The 21,766-nt window shown below is 45.2% G+C and overlaps 1 protein-coding gene across 1 annotated transcript in view; it reads left to right on the top strand.

Moving 5' to 3' along the window:
- The window catches only part of LOC142586382 (uncharacterized), a 286,970-nt gene that overhangs the window by 195,692 nt on the left and 69,512 nt on the right, over positions 1 to 21,766 (top strand). The window contains exons 4-5 of the mRNA XM_075697629.1: positions 17,220 to 17,339; positions 19,369 to 19,536. Coding sequence (XP_075553744.1) covers positions 17,220 to 17,339; positions 19,369 to 19,536 — 288 coding nt within the window. The remainder of the gene's footprint in view (positions 1 to 17,219; positions 17,340 to 19,368; positions 19,537 to 21,766) is intronic.

Consider the following 21,766-nt stretch of genomic DNA (forward strand, 5'->3'; position numbering starts at 1 on the left):
TCAGCTGTGATGTCTTCTGTCGGCGATATGCGAAAATAGTTGCAACTCACAATGGTCTATTGTCAAGGTGCGCTAGAACGGACGCCAGGGGCTGTCTCTGAACATTATATTCAGGACAGTCGCACAGAATGTGTTCCAGCGTCTCCTCGCAAAGATTGGCATTGCAGAGAGCGTTGTCGGCCATTCCAATGCGAAATGAGTAAGATTTCGTGAAGGCCACCTCTATAGCCATAAGCGAAGAAAGAAATGCAAGGGAGTTAAGGTCTCACCCGACTGGCTAGCCTACACGTGAAGAAGGGAAAAGGAAAGATAAGAAGGAAAGAAGGAGAGTTATTGTGAGCGCACCCTCACATGAATGTTCACTCACGCATATGCTCACTCACATCCACTCACAGGCATTCACCTAGTTCGGGTTTCTTCAAAACACGCATGATCGCTTTAGTGGCCTTGGGCATACTTGAGGTCTGCGGCCAAGGTACCAGGATCTTAGCTTCCGAGAACTTATACGCATAACCTGTCACCGAGAATTGTAGGCAGGACAATGGCACAGAATATGTTGCATGGTCTCATCCTGTCTGAAAGAGTTGCATACGGTGGTGTTGGCCGTTCCGATTAAGAATTAATAAACGTTCTTGAGTGCGAATGCCAATCATGGGCGACACACTAGAGTTGCTTCACGACGGGAAAATCAGGGTGGTAGGCGAAGTAGCATGTCGGGATCCAGTGAATATAATCGACAGTTGGTAAAATCCGGTAAATTCTAGTGTCGAAGTGTAATGCAACGTGCAAGTGAGTAGAGTTGTCGCGCTGCATCGGCTCTCGTCAACGGTGTTTACACGCATTTATCTTGCTGGTCAGCCGAGCGTGCTGTTTCATCTCCATTGTCATTGCCAGTAACTTCGCAGTTGCTCGGCAGCCACTGAAATACATCACGACTGTCCTCGAAAGCTTGGTTGTGCGTATGTCTAATTCCATATGCCATCCGCTGATGAGGGCAAGGCGAACTGTACCGTTTGTAGGGTGAACTTGGAATGGCAAAATATTGCCCATAGATTAGGCGGGTGTTGAATCACACATCAACAGCACCTTAGACTGCCGCAAGTACCCCTGTGGTCGATGTCATAACATGCGAACACTTTATCTGCACAGACGGAGCTCGATAGGAAAATCGCGCCTCCGATAGAACTGTTGAAGCAGGTAGAACCGTCCTTGTATATACGCACATGGTCTAAAGATGACTCATTTATGTGACAAGGAGACAGCCGCTTCAAGGTTAGTGGTGACATTTCAGCCTTTTTGGCAAACCCAGGTACTGAGAGGCACACGTGAGATTGCCGAGGACGCCACAACACAGATGTCAAGGGCGTCGCAGGCTTCAAGCTAGTTGGTAGTGAGTCTCGCTGACTGGCTACAGCACTTGAAAATGTGGCCTGTGGCCTCCCCAATGGCAAACAAGCTAAGTGGTGTGAAGGTAGCGTGAAAGATGTCGCACGTGGGCTCTAATGGTCCCAGCGGATTTGTATGGGACCCGTCTCTCGTTCTTTGACACCTTATTCCTTCATTTCAATTATAAATCCATGTTATTTGAAAATGACTAGCCTGCGCCGCTTAAAGGCATCAACGTCGCCCAAACATCATGCACAAAACGAAAATGGCAGCATTTGCCCGCTATGTTTACACAGAAGGCAGAACTAACGACTTACGGTGATTTTGCAGCTAATGGAATAAAATTACTGCAGTTAAGTTCTGGATGAGTTAAAACAGCCTTCGTTTTTCCCATACAACAAAGGTGAAAGGACCCCAGACTAAAAGCTACGGCACTGTAGCTTGAGTGCATCTGAGACGCACAACATAAATAAATAAAAAACACCCAAGTCTGGCCGTGTCATTTCTTATAGACAGTATCAGCCAGGAAATGAGACATTATGCGCACTTGTGAACCGTACTTAAACTCAAAAAGCTAAAGGAAGCTTCATGAATTTGGACCTTGACCACCTATCACCAGCTCTGGCTTTCCCAACAATGCACGGCTTTAGTGTCGAACAGACAGAGTGGAATCACTTGTCGATGCCGCGAACGCCTCACGGCACGAACGCCCAGCCAGTCTCAAGAGGCTTCGTGAAAAGTTAACAGCTTTCGTAGTATAATATCGAAATTGATAAACAAAACAGTTCTACCAAAAAAAAAGGAAAAGCTTTTGTTGCCGGAAGGTATGCTGCCGTTCAGAAATTGCGTTGGAGAACTACACCGTGCTCGGCATCAAGGCTAGCAACATCGCCACAAGAGGCAGCGTAGTCTTCCAGACGTACCTCGATGCGGAGGCTTCGGTAACAAAAAATAAGAAGATAATAAATCGAGAAATGATGCCAGCGTACGCGAAAACTTTTTCGCCTGGTCGTGTTTCCGAAATATCATGCGCCAAGCATTTCTTATAACTGTGAAATTAAAAAAGAAAATGCAAAAAACAAGAACAAATACAGAATGGCCAGCGGCACTTTCAGAAATAGACAGGGACAAAACGGAACACAGCCTCTGACCACACCCACGACCCACGAGCAAGTAGGAGCCACCGTGTAAGCTTAATTCGGTTTTTTAGGGCAGCTCCTTATTTTGTTTCAGTTTACGGTCACTGGAATCTAAGCGAAAACAAAAAAGGAACCAACCAACGCATGTCAAATTCTTGAGCGGCGTTCTTTCTCAGGACGGTGAGCAAGTCCGCGAGAGAGGTGAGAAAGAAAGAAGGCTCCTTAGAATTGCATCGATTGTTCGCATCCCGGCCATTCCTGGGCACGAAACCCTCCACCCACCGCTGCCCCAAAGACTGATACTTTCCGTGCCTGCTTTTTATTTACTTTCTTTAACTGCTACCTGGTGTACAGCAAGCTCGGCGCATTTTTAGCTCGTCTTTCCCCACTCAGCAGGGTAAGTGAAAATCTATACATACCTCTGAGGCCTGATTACAGCATGCAACGAAGGGCAAAATCACGATATGTGGAGCACGAAAAAAGTCAAAAATAAAAAAATGCGTGAATACTAATAGACAAAAAGAGAATGGTGTTAACACATGAGCTCGTATTATCCCGAGGGCTGGTATAAATTTAGCGCCGACACAGCAACGGCGACGGCAAAGACGAACGAAGCGTAAGAAGGCGTCATTAGAATGACCGCTGTAGCCCGCAGAGACGATGATGTACAAAGGACGCCTATCAGCACCGGTGGTTTACGAAGCGTGTATAAAGGAGCGCTTAGTTCAGTGTTTCAAACGGGGGTGGGTGTGCTATCGAATGCCGGCCGACAAAGCGGAATGAGGGCTGAGCTCGTTGCGGCGTGAAAACTTTCGCAGGTTCTCTTGCTCTTTTGCCGGCCTTTCAGTGCGGAAACCGCTATGTGGATTTACTCTTTACGTTGCTTGTTTTAGAGCAAATATGTGGACGTTGAACCTCGAATAAGCCTGGTTTAGGTGTGCGCGTTATGGTTTGTTTCTTTGTGGAAGTTTAGTGCACAGTTCATTCAAAAGTATCGCGGGATCAGAAACGCAAGCAGTCGGCCGCACTACCTAAATGTAAGCCTAAAAGTTATCACCATGGCTCTGGCTGCATTTCAAACTGCTACATAAGCTACGACACGGATATATTAGATTATTATCGTTCTTCGCTATTCATACAAACCCAGATTTCATGTCAGAACGATATTGTGTCTTCGGCAGTAATGCGTGAGTGCCGATATCACACCCATATTAGGTGAATATCGTCACTAAGTTTGCACACGTCCGTGGGTGCTTTGTAATTTTTTGAGTACTATGGAATCTTACTACGGGCGACCGAGCATGTAAGTTCTATTGAATCTAAGTTTGGCAGCGACGGAAGAGCTGCGTCGCTCGCCAGCACGTACTTTTCTGCCACTGCGTCACGGCCAGGTTGCACCCACACACTCACACACTCATTACAATAGCTTAGGCAACTGAACCCGCCGCTCGCAGTGTTGCCCCACCACCATCTAACACAGATCCTCTTGCTGGTGCGACGCTATTTTCATTTGTGAAGAAACTTCGTTGTTCACCAAAGCTACACTGCGCCTATATATATATATATATATATATATATACGCAGGAAAGAGACGACGAACTTTTTGGGAGACTTCTTTTTCTTACTTAACGTTTTCGGCTGGTGGACCAGCCTTCGTCAGAGTACAGTCTGACGATATATATATATATACAGTCTGACGATATATATATATATATATATATATATATATATATATATATATATATATATATATATATATATATATATATATATATATATATATATATAAGCCTTAAGCCAGTAAGCTTCGTGCTCAGTTTTCTCGAGCAAATATTCGCAAATAAAGGAAGTGTGAATCGTACTACTAGAAGTTCCGCCTCTCAGTGGTAAAGTAAAGTAGATAGATCAACTCGGCTTTTCTTCATCCTCGTACCTATCCGGACTTAGTCACTTGTCTGTGCTAAAACAACCCTCTAGCTTATTACTGCTGGAGTCATTTGACCTTTCTCAAAGTTAAATTTGGGCTAACCCATTAATAAGCCTCACGCTATCCTTGAAGATAACAAGATGACGTCAGAGTCATCCAGATGACATATGAAAAAGCCGAGTGCTAGAAGACGGACACTAACGAATACGAATCAGACGTGCTCACGTATCGACAATACGTGTAGAAGAACAAAACACAATTATGGACCATCTTCGCAGCCAGGAGAACGACGTGTTAGAACACTGAGAAGGCGTGGACGCTAGCTTTATTCAGCACACAATTGTTAAGCGGGTGTCGGTCAATCCTGGCCGCAGCTGGTGCAGTCGTGCTCTCCAGCAGCACTATTCTCCCCTGCTCTACCATCGAGGGAACGCGATGTACCGGAAACGACAGAGCATTGTTTTATCAGTTGTAAAGATGCAATATTGTTTTGGGACGTGCTATAAAGGAGTTATTTTTTGTCCAATATTTGGACAATATTTGGAAATATATGGACAATATTTGATTGCGCATGATGAAGATGATGCGTCCTTTGATGTGTTTTTATATGATTGGACTAAGCAGTTTATGGAACTCGTGGGGGTGCGAGGGCAAACCTCAACACTTAAAGACTCCTAGCACGTCATTTGAGCGGTGGGAGGTACAGCTGACCGGCGATACCCTGGCGGGACAAGAAGCTCTCGTCCAGCAAGTACGTCGAGCAGCCATGGCCAGTGGAGTCCTGGAATGAGGACACCACCCACTCGACCTCAAGAGCAACCACCTCGATGGTCCGAATAAATGTTTTCTCTCTCTCTTATGGAAGACACGAATGTTGAACAGCAATTCGTTGTTCTTTTGTTTTGTTTTTTTGCCAGTATAGTTTAGTAGAATGATTGTTCACCTAAAAGGAATCGATGACCAGACGTAACTTCAACTGGACTGGTACCTTGGAATAATTTGTTGTTTTTCGGTGCCTCCCTTTTAGGGGCCACTATTTTTGCGTTCTTCAGCGGTTACTATTCATACATATCATTATTGTTGGCTATTTCTAAAGTGATATGTATTCCCTTTGGCCTGTGTGATACTTGCATACGATGTTAGCACGCTGCAATAAATACCATGTGTGAAAAAATAAAATCCGAAAAGTGGACGGTCTCGGAAGTAGACCCTAGACTGCCAGCCTGTTGGTCTTAAGTTTGAATCCTCGCAGCACAGTGAGATCTTTCTTTTATTTCTTTGTAATTTTCTCGCAATTAGTACATGACCGGGGTTGTTGGAGAAGTATGGGAGAGGCCTTCGCCCTGCAGTGGGCGTAACCAGGCTGATGATGATGATGATGATGAATTTTCTCGCAATTGATTTTGTAATTCTAGCGACGGCACCGGCGGAAACCGGTGGATATCAAAACAACGGGAGTCTGAGCCCATAACAGCTATCTCTGAAAACAAATAGTGAGCGACTGTGATTGCGTATCTGTGTTCTCTTTCTTTCTTTCTCTCTCTCTAATTTCGTGTCACTTTACCTACACCTCCCCTCCCTCCCCAGAGTAGGGTAGCAAACCGAATCTTCCCCCCTGGTTAACCCCCCCTACCTTTCTCGTTTATTCTGTAGATGGTAGGTCTAACACGAACATAGGTCAACACCTTATCTGAACTTTTCGAGAAATAAAAGAAATATATAGTTCGAATACAGGTCGGCCCTTTTTAGGAAGACAAAGAACTTTGAACGTGGCTCCTATTTATTTCCATTAAGCTCGACTACTAAATCTCGCTAGTCAATGCCACAAGCTGCATCTTTGTTAGAACATCCAGAGAAGTTGTCTTCATCAGATGCTTCGCAGGCGTCCTCAGCATCCCAAACGACGTCGTCCTCGATGCCGTGGATAGGCAGAATTCCCTAAAGTGAGCCTGGATAATCTCCGGACTGGTTTTACGGTAGGCGCAACGGAAAAACGCCGTTAACTTTATCCTTTTGCTAGCTTTATTCAAGAATATAGGTCGAAATTCTCTGGTCACGAATACAGGTCGATACCTTATTTCGGGCAACATTATCGAAAAAAAAAAGGTTGACCTACATTGAATAGACACGGCGTTTCATGAGCATCGCGTCTTCGGCGCCTGCCCCTCTTCTTTATGCGCCTTCCCGTACACCAGTAGAAACCACGAAACTATCCCTTCCTAAATAAAATTCAGGCATTTATTAATTCAGGAAACTATTCAAAGCCAACACATTCATGTTTTAGTGCCTTCAAATTAATCTAAATGATTCGTGCAACAGTGCGCCAAGTGTCCACTCATAGCCTTCGAAAATGAAGAGAGAGCTACAGAGAAGGAAGGTAGGACTGCGAAAATGAACATTTCCATCCATCCTGGCGGAATGAAAGATAACAAGAAAAGAAAGGCAGCATCCTGAAAAGCCGTTTCAAATGGCTTTAGGCGAGTCTGTAAATATATGCGGTTGACAATCACACTGTTGTGCTTTATTGCTGACCTTGAGTGACGCTTCTTTCTCTCTCCGTTTTCCGTAGAACCACAAGGCGTATGCAATGTGTGTTCGCTTCGGTTCGACATACGTGGCTACACCTGAACACCTCATTAACTTGAACGTTGCAGGTTCTGCGCTATCTTCGTTCATTCACAATCGTAGCACAAATCTCGGGCGCGCCGAATGGAGGGCTTCATGCTTAGCATCCCTGGATGGCTGTGATAATGCCCAGTGAAAAAGCCTGGTACGTTTAGCGGGTGAAAAACAGGCGATCGCAAGCGACAACAGGGCGCTCATACGGCTCACAGATTTCTAACACGGCTGAAATTTCCGGCACAATTTTACAGATTTCTTGTGCCGTAAGGAAAGGAAGGAAAAAGTGGAGAAGGAAAGGCAGGGAGGTTAACCAGTTTAGCTTAACCGGTTTGCTACCCTACACATATGCCCACATTATGCATCTGCATGAGGTACCATGCGCGCTTGCTTTATCTCAAGACGTAAAGAACAGACGCCACGTGCATTGAATGCTACGGAAAAAACCTTCATAAATAGCAACCCGCCACAGTAGGCTATGGCGTTGCGCTGCTGGGCACGAGGGCGCGTATTTGACTGCGGCCGCACCACATTGTGGTGGGCGAGCAATGCAAGAACGCTCGTGTGCACCGCGCATTAGATGCATGATGTCGAAGAACCCCAAGTCTCCCACTTCCGCGTGCCTCATAATCGCACCGTGGTTTAGGCGCGTAAAACCCCCAAGATATGTTTTTTGTTGTTGTTGTTGTTGTTGTTGTTCTTGGCAAAGTAGACCGCTCACTGAGGACTGTAAAGTCTATTGGAGCCACCGTTCACTGCTGCCGCAGTGCGTATAACGCCGTCTGCAGGCGCATTCTTCGTCACAAGTGCTCCCTTGGATAATTTTTGCTCCGGGCTCGCGTGCCGGGCTAAAGCACTCGATCGCTGCAGCGTTAATGAATAGTTTCGCGAGATCAAATGCTCCACTCTGAAAATGTGCTCTTCTATTATCTTTATTTTTCTCTATTTTTGCCAAACGTTTGATCTCTTAGATATTATGCCGATTTAAGGTGAAGAGGCCAAAGCATAGCATTACAAAGATACTGTCGCACGCACCTAGGCGATATCATCTCCTATAATTATATTCCTTTTAGTTTCCCTTTAGAAACTATAGCGCTTAAATTTCTTTCTTTCGCATACGCTAAGACACCTATAGATCAAATTAACTGCCCTTCGATCCATTCGTGTACTTCTACTTAATCGACACCTATCTCTCTTAATTTTTTTTCCTCCATAACATTTATTTGCCATATTCCTCACGCGCAATTACTTTGATTTTTTCATGTTCAGCAACTATGCTTCTTGTATTCATATTACTAATTACAAATAATCTTTTATATGTAAATATATTATTTAATAGTTAATTACAGATTAATCTGTGTCTCCTTTGATGCGGTTGAATGTGATAACACCGACTTTAAAACCGCCAGAACCATTACACATACAGCGCAATCAAAAACCTCCCTATATAGGAAACTAAGCAATACTACAGAAAAAGAAACTAATTACAAGGCTTAAAAACCTAGGTTATATTCACTTTGTAGCCCAGAGTCCATACCTGACTTCACAGAAGAGCACTCGACCACTTTCACTCATAAGAATGCCGCTTTGCCCAATAATAAACTATTTTCTGACGCATGAGCCCACATCAGGTGAGCAAAGCCGTTAACTTACATGCTGCAGAATGCTGATCTTCCGCCTACAAAATTAAAGCCAGAACTACAAATGATAATCTTCCATTTTGTGTCGTCTGCATTTTTAAGCTAACTTAATCACAAGCACCTTATTTCACTTCACGAAGACCTTCGTAAGGAATCTGGAATAAATTAGAATGAAGACCTGCAAGATGTGTGTGGCGGGAGAAGTGGTTATCGCATTCTACTGGCGCTCTTTCTGTCCCTTCTTTTCGCTTAGTTTCCGTGTGCCAGAAGCGCCTTTTAAGTGATTATCACTTCTCCTGCCACACACACACACACGCACAACATGGTGAACGCTCCGCTGGTCTTCAGGCAGCTGTTCTCTGCACTTAATAAGATGGGTTCTACCCCATGAGCAAAGGAACGAGAAAAAAAGGATAAAGAAACAGCTGAACTTACAAAGTGAAGCGCCAGCGAAGGCAGCGCAGCAGTAGCAATGTTGTTGCGTTGTAGTGTGCAGCATCGCTGAAGCTGCAGCTGGTCCGAAGGAGACTCGCACTCATCTGCTTGTTGTCACGTGGCAGCAGCCCCACCCGAGCACTGACCAATCACGATAGCGAATGGCAAGACAGGCAAAAATATAGGAAACGTAACAATGTTACAATGTTCAGTTACGTGTCACTAAGCTCCACCCCCGCGTAAATAATAAACACATTCGTTAAACACTTGCTCTTTCTCCTCTATTTCTTATCTTTTTTCGCCCCTTTCCGCCAGTGCAGGGTGTCAACATCCCCCTCCCCCGCCTATTCCTGCTTCTCTCTTCACTTAAACCAGTTTTACTCAATAATGTTTTCACGTAAAATTATTAATGCCTTCAAAATTACTTTCTTGCACCATATATGCGTGAAGTTAAAACTGCTATTGTCTAGTGCGTCTAGTGGCGTGTAGTCCATGAACACTCACGTAGTGCTACCTGTTTTCGTCATTTTCATGCTAACGAGAACACACGCGAACTCCCACAAATATACTTACATGCACAACTACACATGCACATGATCTTGTCGCACAATTTTTCAACTTCGGTATTTTGTCTCTTAGATATATTATAGCCTTTTGTTGGTAACGTGGTACTTCCCTCACTGCCACTCTATGTCGCATACGTTGCACTAGAAATATGTTGGGGCTGAATTAAATACAAATGAAGAGCACCGACTCATCCCGAAACAATTCTTATGGACGAACGGCTACGTGGGCTCGACTGCTGATTATCCTGCACAGGATCTATGGCCCCCACAGCGTTGCACGGTTTTAGCGAGAAAATAGTGTGGCATCACTCCCTGCTCTGTCGTATAAGCAAAGAGCGTGCGCGCGCGTCCGCAATCTCGGGGAAACCCAGCAAATTGCGTTAGGATACTTCGTCCGGAAGCCGCTGGTGCGCCACGAGCTCTTCACAACGAAATGTGCCAAACCCAGAACCGCGTCCGAGCGTAAACAGAACACAATGTCCAACAATTCATGTGCAACGCAGAAACCTGAAAATTACCGCTCCGAACAAAAAGCGGAAAAGAATAAAAAATGTGGCTGGAATTTTCAAGCAATGTTTGCTCACATGGCTTTGAAAAGAGAGAAGAAAAAAAATACATGGTTAAAATTTATTCCTACATCATTCAGGTAGCTATGAAGTAGGCGAGCAGGGCTGCAACGTAATTCTTTCCCTTGCCATTACTTGCTGTGAACAAGTTTCTCCGCTCCCGTTATCACATGCGTATTTAATACATTGCGCACCCTGAAAAAAGATAAAGAAAATAGCAGGCAAGACAAGCCAAAGTGTTGCAAAAAGAAAAGCGCGAAGCAATAGCCAAATGTAATGCGTCGGCTCCAGCCTTAAAAACAAAGAAAGACTCATCCCCAAATTCATGGCCGTTTTGTGCTCTCATCTTTGTTTAACGCCGCATGAATGTGGCGCGGTGCAACTGAGAGCCATAAAAAATATTCTTGCCACCCGTTCACGTATGCCCCAGTGAAAAAATGCCCGTACAGGCGATTACTTTCGCCGGGAAGCTGCATTACAAAAGAACGTGTGCTAACACATGCGCAACGGGCAAAAACAAAAGTTCGAAACAGGAAGGTTTATGGTCGAACAAAAAAAAAAAGTAAGGGGCAAAACACGTTGGTAGACCTGCCGACTTCGCTGTCTTTCTATATTTTCTTTCGTTCTTGCACGCAGCCAGTCTATCTATATTCACGAATGCATAATTTCTTCCTGCACACCATGCGGCTGTAAAGAAATAAAATACGTGTTAGCGCTTAGAGAGCGAAGTAAACAAAGCGTATGGCCCCGTAACAATTTTCAACAGACGGAAGTGTCTATAAGGTAAACTGAATATTTTAACGATCACATCAGTTGAGACGTGTAGAAGCCCTTTTCTTTTTCACACCAAATAAAGTAAAGACCTGGGAAACCTACTGTGTCACGTTTCTTTAGAGGTGCTGTAACACGACTGAAACAGCTTTCACCATATACATACTTCGGCTTCCTGATCGATCCTTCAGTACGAACTAGTTAATTTAGCGCATAATTAATAACGGTGGCAAAGCTTTGTGGCTGATAACTGTGACCATTGCGGTACGGATTTTTATAGGTCAGCGCTTATTAGTTGCAACAAAATTCCTTGAATGCGCTTCTTTCTCTCAGCGTCATTTTTCCCACTTCGATCCCTGCTGAGTCTACTTATATGACGTTTTATTCGCAGTTTCTCTCTACACTCTTATTGACCATAGAAAGCATTTTCTTTTTAAAACTAATAACTCATTTCTGTGCTCTCTGTTATGGTAAAGGCTTCACACTCTATTTAACGTTTCGCTTTTACTTGACAGCCGCGAATCTTGAGTTGCTTACCTGAAAGCAGTTCGTATACCTTTGTTCACCATTCTTTCTGTTTTAAGCGTTGTCCTACGTCAGTTCTATGTATTCTCATGCTTACATGCACAACTTTAGAGATCTATAAGAATATGCAGCTGTAAGCCTAATCTGCTGCTGAACGGGCTAAAGTTTTTCAAGTGAGAGTCTGAAGCGTACAGCGTGCTGAAAGTGAAGAAAAGATAATCTTATCTGGTGACGTCTTTTCTTGCAGGTGTAACAAAACGCAAAATGCAATTTTCTTATAGTAACCTATCATTAGAGCAGTGTAGTTTGACAAGAATAGTCGTCCGAACCTGTCCTCCGAATTTCTTCAACGTTCAATCTAACACGAGAGTGGTGAGTTGCTGTTAAACGTTACCTTGCGTGCACCATTGCTGTTTGTCTGTGTAGTACGCAAAACACACAGGGAGAGGTGTTTGCTTGAGGCATTGTTGCGCGACCTATGCCTCACATGCCATATTGCATCGTGGCAGAAGTATCAAACTTGAATTGGATTATGAGTCTGTATGTGCCAAAACACAATGAGATTATTAGGCACCCGCCGTGGTTTCACAGTGGCTATGGTGTTGGGCTGCTGAGCACGAGGTCGCGGGATCGAATCCCGGCGACGGCGGCCGCATTTCGATGGGGGCGAAAACACCCGTTACTTAGATTTAGGTGCACGTTAAAGAACCCCAGGTGGTCGAAATTTCCGGAGTCCTCCACTACGGCGCGCCTCATAATCAGAAACTGGTTTTGGCACGTAAAACCCCATAATTTAATTTTTTTAGATTATTAGGCACGCCGTAGTGGCGGACTCAGGATTAATTTTGACACCGTGATGTTCTTTAACGTGTCCCAAAATCTACGTGCACGTGCATGTTCTATTTCGTCCCCGTGGAAGCGCGACTGCCGCGATAGGGATCAAATCCGCGACCTCAAGCAACGCCACAGCCGCAAAGCTACCGGGGCGGAACCAGAAGTGTTGATTTGACGGTCGACCCCTTCCGTAGTGTCGCCTGGACCCTGCGGTGCGCTTTAGTTAATGCGGCTCTGCTTCTGAATACCCTGCGTAGTTCGTCAGCTTGACATATTTGCGTGGCGTTTATCTTTTCAGAAATAGCAGGGACGTACTGTACCGTACCTTGAACTTAAGCTTATCCAGTTTCACCGCAACCGCTGCCGTATAGTAAGTGTAGTATAGTGTCGCTGCCGTATGTAGTGTACTATAGTGTCGCAACCGCTGTCAGTAGTGATTCCTTGCCTTCTCACGTCACTCCCCCCCCCCCGCCTTCTTGTATGGGCACTGCCTCTTCTCCTCCCTCTCTACAGTTCTATGTACGTCCCCTCTAGACTCGCACGTTTGTAGAAAGGGAAGCACTGCAGTTTCTGCAACTTTTTTGGAGGGGTCCCGGGTAATTACACCTGTCACGATGTTAATGTGGCAACGCCAGCTCCAGAGGGCATTGTGCACATTTGACGCGAGAGTCGAGGACACAAGTTATTCCTTGACACAAGAGCCGAGGAAGAACTTGGCAAATGGCCAAGAAAAAAGTGGGAATATAGTGAGCTTCTAAGTGTAATAACGACAGAAATACGAAAAGAGAAGCAAAATGTTCGTCGGAAAGGAAAAAAGAAACCGAAAACCCGGTGGAACATGGAGATACGAGAAGCAATCGCCGAACAACAGAAAGCATTCCGAGAACACAGGCAGACAAAAAAAGCGCAGCTACCGCAGGCTGAAGTAGCCAGAAAATGGGAAATGTACCGGGAGAAAAAATCTATGGTTCAAATACTGGTGCAAGTAAAGATAAAAGGTGCAAGTGAACGTTGGTTGTCAGAAATACGTTACTAAAGGAAGGCCGCACCTAGCATATCTTGGAACCGCATAAAATTATTAGGCAGGGAGTCTGGAACAATACAACAACATATCCTAGACGAAGATAGAAAAAAAAGTGGAAGGGGAGCGGCATTAAATTGCGTCCGGAAAATAATAGCTGAATCTTTCGAAGGCAATGACGAGGTTGTACTTGAGGAAAAAAGGGGCATGAAAGAGAACCAGATCAAAAAGGAGGTGGTGCTGACGAATTTTAACTAGAAGAAAGCCGAAAATTCCGAAGCGCACAGCCACAGGGCTAGACGAGGTTCCCGTTATGCTGATTAATGAACTAGGACCAAAAAGTAAGGAAGCTCTGTTGGAAGCACTAGAAAAAAGTCTAAAACATAGACGAATACCAGACAGTTGGCGGCAAGGTAGAATGAATTTAATTTATGAAGGTAAGGGGGAAAAAGATAGAATTCCCTCGTATGGGTCATTGACCATTACATCGGTAATATAGAGGTCAGCAATGCAGACAATTAAATTAAAGTTGCAAGCATTGCCAGAGAATAATGGAATTTTGTGAGAACTTCAGAATGGCTTCAGAAAAGGTAGGCGTTTGGATTATAACTTATTTGTCATTACTCAGTGTATTGAAATGCCAAGAGTACAAAGGAGACCGTTATATGTGGCCTTTTTAGACATTACAGGAGCGTATGACAACGTAAACCCAAAATTTTGTAGGATATTCTGGAAAGGAAAGACTTAGGTGAGGTTTGCCTACAGCTTTTGAGAGGGATTCACAAAGAAAGTACTGTTTGCGTTGAATGGGAAGGGATGAGGACCGAGGAGAAATTTGATGTCAACAAGGGACTGAGGAAGAAGCGGCGTTTATCCCCACTGCTGTTTATGATGTGCATGGTGAGGATGGAAAATGCGCTAGAAGGAAGTATTATCGGGTTTAATCTCTCACACAAATAGACCTGTACACTATTAGAACAGCAGCTTCAAGGTTTGTTTTATGCGGACGACATTATATTGCTAGCTAACAAACAAAGTGATATGCAACGTCTGGCTTATAACTGTGGACAGGAAGGCGATAAGTTAGGTCTGAAATTTAGCGTTAAAAAATCAGGTGTTATGGCATTCAATGAAAACAGCGAACAAATAGTGACAATAAACGACCAGGAAATACCTCGCGTAAAAGAATATAAATACCTTGGTATATGGATAGACGAAGGCAGTAGGTGTATGGAAACACAGGAAAAAACAATAACAGTAAAGGGGAAAAGAAATCCGGCTGTTATGAAACACAGAGCGCTATGGGGATACAATAGGTACGAGGTGCTCCGGGGTATGTGCAAAGGTGTAGTGGCCCCAGGAATTACTTTTGTAAATGCGGTTGTTTGCTTTAAATCAGGGTACAATCAGGACTCGACGGGAACCAAAGGTCACTGGGTAGCCTCGCATTGGGCGCTCACGGGAAGACTACAAATGAAGCTGTGCAGGATGATATGGGCTGGACAAGTTTTGAAGTGAGGGAAGCTGACAGTAAAAGTAATTATGAGGAACGACTGAGGAATATGGAAGAAACCAAATGGGCTGGTAGAGTGTTTAGGTATTTGTACAGGAATAACAATGATTCACAGGGGAGGAAAAGAACTAGGAAGCTTACCAGCTAGTATACTGCGTGTATCGTGAGCAACATAACAATAAAGAACGTCAAGCGGAAAGTCAGAGAGGCTGAGATAATCTCATGGTTGGTGTCAATGGAAAAGAAACCTGCCATGAGTAACTAGTGAAGGAAAAAAAACAAAATCAGGAAAGAAACAATTTATAGTATCTCAAAGGGAACCTCATTACTTTTCTAAGCGAGATCAGGCTGCTTTAGAACACGCAGTTATGAAGCGAGGTATAAGAAGGAAGAAGAAGCATGTTCTAACTGCGGTAAAGCTTGGGAATCGATGGAGCGTGTCGCCTTAGAATGTGAATATATCTTCCCAGCGGTCGATTTTGGAATCACTGGCCTCCTTGAAGCCCTTGGTTTCAGCGAGAGCAGACGAAAAATAAAATGCCTGCAGTAGAAATCAGTAAGAGGCGATTGGAAGATTGGTAGAGGAAAAGTATGGAAACAACAGACAACGGAGGCGTACAAAAACAAAGTTCACAATAGAGATTCAGAAACTTTGGTTATGGGAATTCATCGCGGTTTTTTCTTTCTTTTCTTTTTTTTAACGTTGGTAGGACATTAGACAATAAAATAACAAGAGCTTGGTGGCGCAACTAACCATCCCGTTCCAAAGGGGACGCTCATAACATCCATCCATCCATCCATCCACCCGTCCATCCATCCATCCATCCACCCGTCCATCCGTCCATCCATCCACCCGTCCATCCGTCCATCCATTCATCCATCCATTCATCCATTCATCCATTCATCCATCCATCCATCCATCCATTCATCCATCCATTCATCCATCCATCCATCCATCCATTCATCCATCCATTCATCCATCCATCCATCCATCCATCCATCCATCCATCCATCCATCCATTCATCCATCCATCCATTCATCCATTCATCCATCCATCCATTCATCCATCCATCGATGAGGTCGAAACGAGTTTGTCGCGTCGTCGTTCCTCTCAGACTCGCTCCTGTAATGTATGCACACGCTGCGAACCACCTCCCGATGCGGTGTGCGAGACAGCAGCAGCCACAGCAGCAGCCACAGCAGCAGCCACAGCAGCAGCCACAGCAGCAGCCACAGCAGCAGCCACAGCAGCAGCCGCAGTGGGAAGGTCGAAGGAAGAAACAAAAAAAAGTTTCGCTTTAAAATCCAAAATTCTTTTTCACCCACCGTTTCATCAGGAAGAGACATGTGCAAAGCAAGGGAGGAAAGAAACGTTTCAGCTACACAGAATTGGGCAAAGAATCAGCAAATTGTTCTTTTGCCCTCACTATCGCCATTTAGATGTTTCGCGTCCTCAATTTTGGGCAGACAAAGCTTGTAAAAGCTTGTATTTCTTATTTTCATTGTTTCAGTCAGCAACGTCTATACCTCGGGAACAAAACTCTGCAAGAAGACAATCTAGATGAGTGAAAGGTAAAAGGTATTCTCCGGAACATGGTTGATTTCCGTTTACGCTCCAGCATTTTTTCAACACTACTAGAACATCAGGAAGTGAGATCCAATTTCCCATTTTGTTCTCAAGGAGCCTATCCCCTGTCTCTGTCTCTTAAATAGGAGGAAACCACATTGCCAAAGAAAACAAATAACGACTGCTCACAGCGCTGGGTTCTGTGCTTGTGCGTCGCAGTTTCATCTACCTGGCTGCACACAGGATGGAGAAGTCAGCTGACACCTCGTCATACCTAGTCCGCCGTACACGTGTTGCAATTCTTCGTTTGCGGAGCCTATTTCTTTAAACCTCCATGAGCCGTGTTGTTCAAATACAAATCCCGATCAAAAATATGTACTTAGCACAAATCTGAAAAGCATTGCTCGAAATGTTGCGTACATTTTTGTTTTGTTTGAGCCAATCGCCTCTACCACAAAAAGCAAATGAGATGAACCGAGATCGGGGTCACTAGCGGGCTTTTCCACTTGTTCCCTTTTCTTCTTGTTACAACATAGAGCGTGCCTTATTGAGAATGGGGCCAAGAAATGATTACTTATTGCCCGGCACAGCAAGCAACTTCCTACACACATTTAAAAAGCAAATGTTTGATGTTGACGAACAGAACGGGTAACAACTACGCTGTCTCGCGGTTCAGCGGAAAACAAAGTTTTCAACGCTCTTCTTGCAGTGCCACCGACTTGGCTGCACATGCCCGGTGACCTGGCAGCTGTCGTCGGCAGCTCGCTGACCATCGACTGCGCCGCCCTGGGCCACCCGACGCCCGTGACCAAATGGACACGAAGCCAATGTAATTCTCCTCCTCTGCCTGTCCTCCCCGCCTCCCAGGCTTCTTTCCCTCAGCCTGCCCCCGAGTCACATACCGCAGTTCGTTTCTCCGCTCTTACACGCTGCTGGCCGAGCAGCGGCGGAGAGTTCGGCCAATGAGACCTCAACCCTCCGGACGCACTTGCTCCCATCTTCTCGCGCCGGCCTTCCCCAGTGCAGCCCGGTCCGCGTTTGCGCGACGAGCCTTTTCTGTTCTTTGAGTGCGTTGTGCCCCGTGCCACCGGGCTTGTTTCGGCTCTTTGTTTCCCCGCGTGTGTCCGGTCCTGCGTCCTCCTTACACGACCTCCCTTCAGGACTCGCTTCCTTCTCACTTTTGCTGCTCTTACTGCACGGCGTGTATGTCCTTTGTATGCCTCATTTCTGTTTATGAGCAAGCGCGCGGTCTTTATGGCCTGTAGGTAAGCACGTGTCAGATACCCAATTGGTATGTGGGAGCCTGCATTTCGCCATGCGCTATTTGCTTTCACTCTGTGCCTCTTCCGCATGTTCCAGCCTGTATCCCTAAAACTGTGCATCGCTGTGGAAGTGCGAGGCAACGCGGAGAATAAACGAGGCTGTTCAAGCTTAATCGTGACTGAGAGGGAACACTGGTTTGGCCAATCGAGACAAACAACGATCCTACTGCCAAGATCTTGAACCAATTAAGAATTGTTCTTGCAGCCTCTGGCTCTGCTTCTTCTAACTACTCACTGGCCAGCACCAGCTTCTCGCTTGCAGAATGCAGCACACATTTAGTGGCTTGTGGTGTGAGTGTGCGCTAGATTCCCTATAGATCTTGTGTTTGCGTTTGTACGCCATCCGTTGTGCGTACACCACTTTATGAGTGCGCACGCATTTGTGTATTTGTGTTCGTTTCGGAAATCGCCGTCCGGCGAACGGCTCCTGCCGGAAACCCTTGCCGCAAGACCAATGCGCTTGCGTTGTGTTCGCGAGCGTTCGTGACGTCGCTCTGTTTCTCGGGAGTGTCGACACACCGAACGGGCGGTCGGCGGCTATAAGCCTGTTTTATGACTTCATAGATGGTCGCCGCTCGGGTAGCGCAGGAAAATGAGTGCCGTTCCTTCCAGCTGATGCACTTCGCCGGAGAGCAGCGGGCGTTTTGTGCTGGGGTATTCTCGCCGGGAGGCTGTGTGTGCAAGCCTCTCTATTGATCCGCGTCTCGCCCTAAACGGTTCGATCTACAGCCTGCAAGCGCGTGCTACGTATACGGCTGAGCAAACTGAGATGGCTGTGCTGAGCGACTTTCTGACGGCGCGCGCCTTTCTCCGAGCGAGAGCAGAGGGAAATGGTCAAGCGGCGAGAAAAGGCGACACAGTAAAGCTGATCTCCAGGCTTACCTTTTATTTACTTTTTTCTTCGTCCCCCTGTGAGCCGAGAGAAAATGTGTTTCCTGCATTGTGTTGGAAAGCCTGTTCCCTGTTACGCTTTGTGCCCTTATTTCTGCTACCTTATTTCTTCTGCTAAGTCATTATGAAAGTTCTGCGATATTGTTCTCGTTAAAACAATAGCAGCTGGCGATTCTCCGGAAATATTATACAGCACTTCACTTCGAATAAAAGACGATGCAGTGTTGGAAGTTTCATTATAAACGCTGCGTCTTAATGTGGGTTATGTATATTAGCATTTAAAAGTTGAGAAACGCTAAACTAGCGCCAACATCAAGCACTTATCAAAGGCACGATAAATATAACTTTCTACATCTCACCAAAAACGCTGCTTGCTGTAACCTTGTTAATAATATTACAGAGCGGATCAGGCGAACGAAGGCACTCAATACTCCTTGGCTAAGACACGCATTGACAAGCGTTGGATAAACGGGCATTTACGATACTCAGGCATTTAATTCGCTTCTCTGATAAGGCTAAAATAATATTGCCGCTGATGCAACATTGTAACACTCGCAAAAGCAAGACCCGTTTTCATGTTACGCGACAACCTGCTGTGTCAGAACAACGTGTCGAAGAACAAGTCATCTCGCCTCTCATTTCCAGATCCTTCCGAAACGGTACTAGGAAGCAAAGATGATCACATAAGTGTCCTCGCCAACGGCAGTCTGACCATTTCGAGCGTCAGATCATCTGACTCCGGTCTGTACCGTTGCGACGTCGAGAACGGTGTCGGGACGCTGATAACCAAGACCATCAATCTCACAGTAAGTGGTAAGTTTGCTTCCACCCCCGCTTGGAACCAATCACTCTTGTCGCAATAAACAAGAAGAAAGTGAAGTTGACCCTTTCGCTGGGTTGACACGTGTCAGGATGCCGCGGCCCTGCTCCAGTGAAACTCATTAGCAGCCGCAAGACAGCGTCAGCAGAGGACCCGCTTCTATCCCGCTGACATGCTCATTTTTTTTTTCTTCTGAGCTTCCCTCGCTCTGCGCTAGCAACCACTGCGATAAGAATTCAGAGCAGGATGCACACAAGATGGCCGGTGCTCATCACGCTCCTAGCTGGGCCCGTATTGACAAAGCTTTTCGTTCGTAAGTGCTGTTTGCTATTAGCCGGCTGCGTTGGCTAATGATATGTGCGACATCATGACTGGTTGATACCTGCTATAGCCAACAGTCCTAGAGCAAGTACGTTTTAGCGAATCCTGATCCCGGTTTCGTATTCATGAAGCAGCTGTAACGCCATTGTAGTTCGTAAGAAATATTCCCAACAGAACATTAACAGCCAACATGATTGCTAAAGGCGGCTGTACCCGCCGTCGTTGCTCAGTGGCTATGGTGTTGGGCTGCTGAGCACGAGGTCGCGGGATCGAATCCCGGCCACGGCGGCCGCATTTCGATGGGGGCGAAATGCGAAAACACCCGTGTGCTTAGATTTAGGTGCACGTTAAAGAATCCCAGGTGGTCAAAATTTCCGGAGTCCTCCAGTACAATGTGCCTCATAATCAGAAAAGTGGTTTTGGCACGTAAAACCCCAAATATTATTAAAGGCGGCTGTCTGATGACAAATAGTTCGTACTAAAAGAAAAAACATTGAGCCGAATGTGCACCCTGGGGTAGTACACAAAACGACGTCCTTATCCTAATCTGGGCCGCGATTATAATTATGCTTTCCACTCGATTCTATGCCACTCTTATCATCCACCGTCATCCACCGTTATCATCCCACTGATAACGCCGGCGGTACGTCACTCTGCAGCCCTGCAAACCACAGCCCTGTGTTCACAATAAATATTATGGCGTGTTTTTCAGCGACTTTTACAATTAAGAAGGGATGGGGTGGGAGGTGAAGATAACGCTGTTTTACATTGACTATTCGCACAACAATTAAGCCATAATGGCATTAGACAGCAGACCATTCAGTTTAAAAAGGCCGTTGGGCCCTTGGCCAACAACTGCCTTGCATAAGAGTGCTTTAAGAGTGTAACAATCTTTTCTCGAAGACAGCTGCATTGTTAACCGTTATTAACGCTTTTTTTCCTTTTATTTCAATGTCTCTGTATATATGTAAGTGTTTGTGGATTACGTTATGTTGACTGTTCTGTTTTGAATATATGTGATAATGCATTTACACGATGTGTGCGTGCGTGCGTGTGTGTACCGTGGCTACAGCTGTACTGTCATTAAGGATACGCAACCGCAGCGTTTGAACGTTTGACATTTGCATTAAGCACGTACATATACGACACGATCGACAAGGATACGGTCGGCGCCTGCACTAGTTTTAGTTCATCCCATTTTCACAAAAGGTAACAACCACAATGTGACTGCGACAAGCACAAACGTGCAGTTCATGCTAGGATACTTAATGCCTGCTAATCGTTTGCAAAATCTGGGTTACTTCCAATGGCCGAAACTTCGTATGCATAGGGGAATTGTGGCCTGTTATGCTTCTTGCTATGGCGCGTCACGTTGCTCTCTAAGTATGAAATTTTTCTTAGTTTTTTTATTGATTTTATTTATATATTTATTTATTTATTTTCTACAGCTGACGTAATATGGCTCTAGGAGCGAGGGTAAGAGCGCGCTAAAAACAGAACGAAAGAAATAAAAAAAATGACATTTGTCTTGGGGCACTACATATCAGCCAGAAAGTGTTGTCATAACTAGGTTGCTGAGGAGACATTGAGGTCGAAAGTACCTGGGCTACTCTATCTGCCGCAGCTCTGCAGTGAAAAAAAAAGACAAAAGTAATGATAAAGTTCAAGCTGTCATGAAGAAAAGTTCAGTCAACACCTAATTCGCGTCCGCGACGGTACCTTTAATACGAGATAAACGCAAATGTCTAACTTTTGTCTAGAGAGTCTTCCACGTAGCAACATAAGTGGAAAGTATAAATGCGCAGCTCGAACTCAGTTACCACTGCAGCACAAAGAAACAATTACAGAAAAATGATATGGGAAGAATAAATATAAAATAACATATGCATAACCTGTTAAACC

This window comes from Dermacentor variabilis, chromosome 6 (assembly GCF_050947875.1).
Source record: "Dermacentor variabilis isolate Ectoservices chromosome 6, ASM5094787v1, whole genome shotgun sequence".
Taxonomy (NCBI): domain Eukaryota; kingdom Metazoa; phylum Arthropoda; class Arachnida; order Ixodida; family Ixodidae; genus Dermacentor; species Dermacentor variabilis.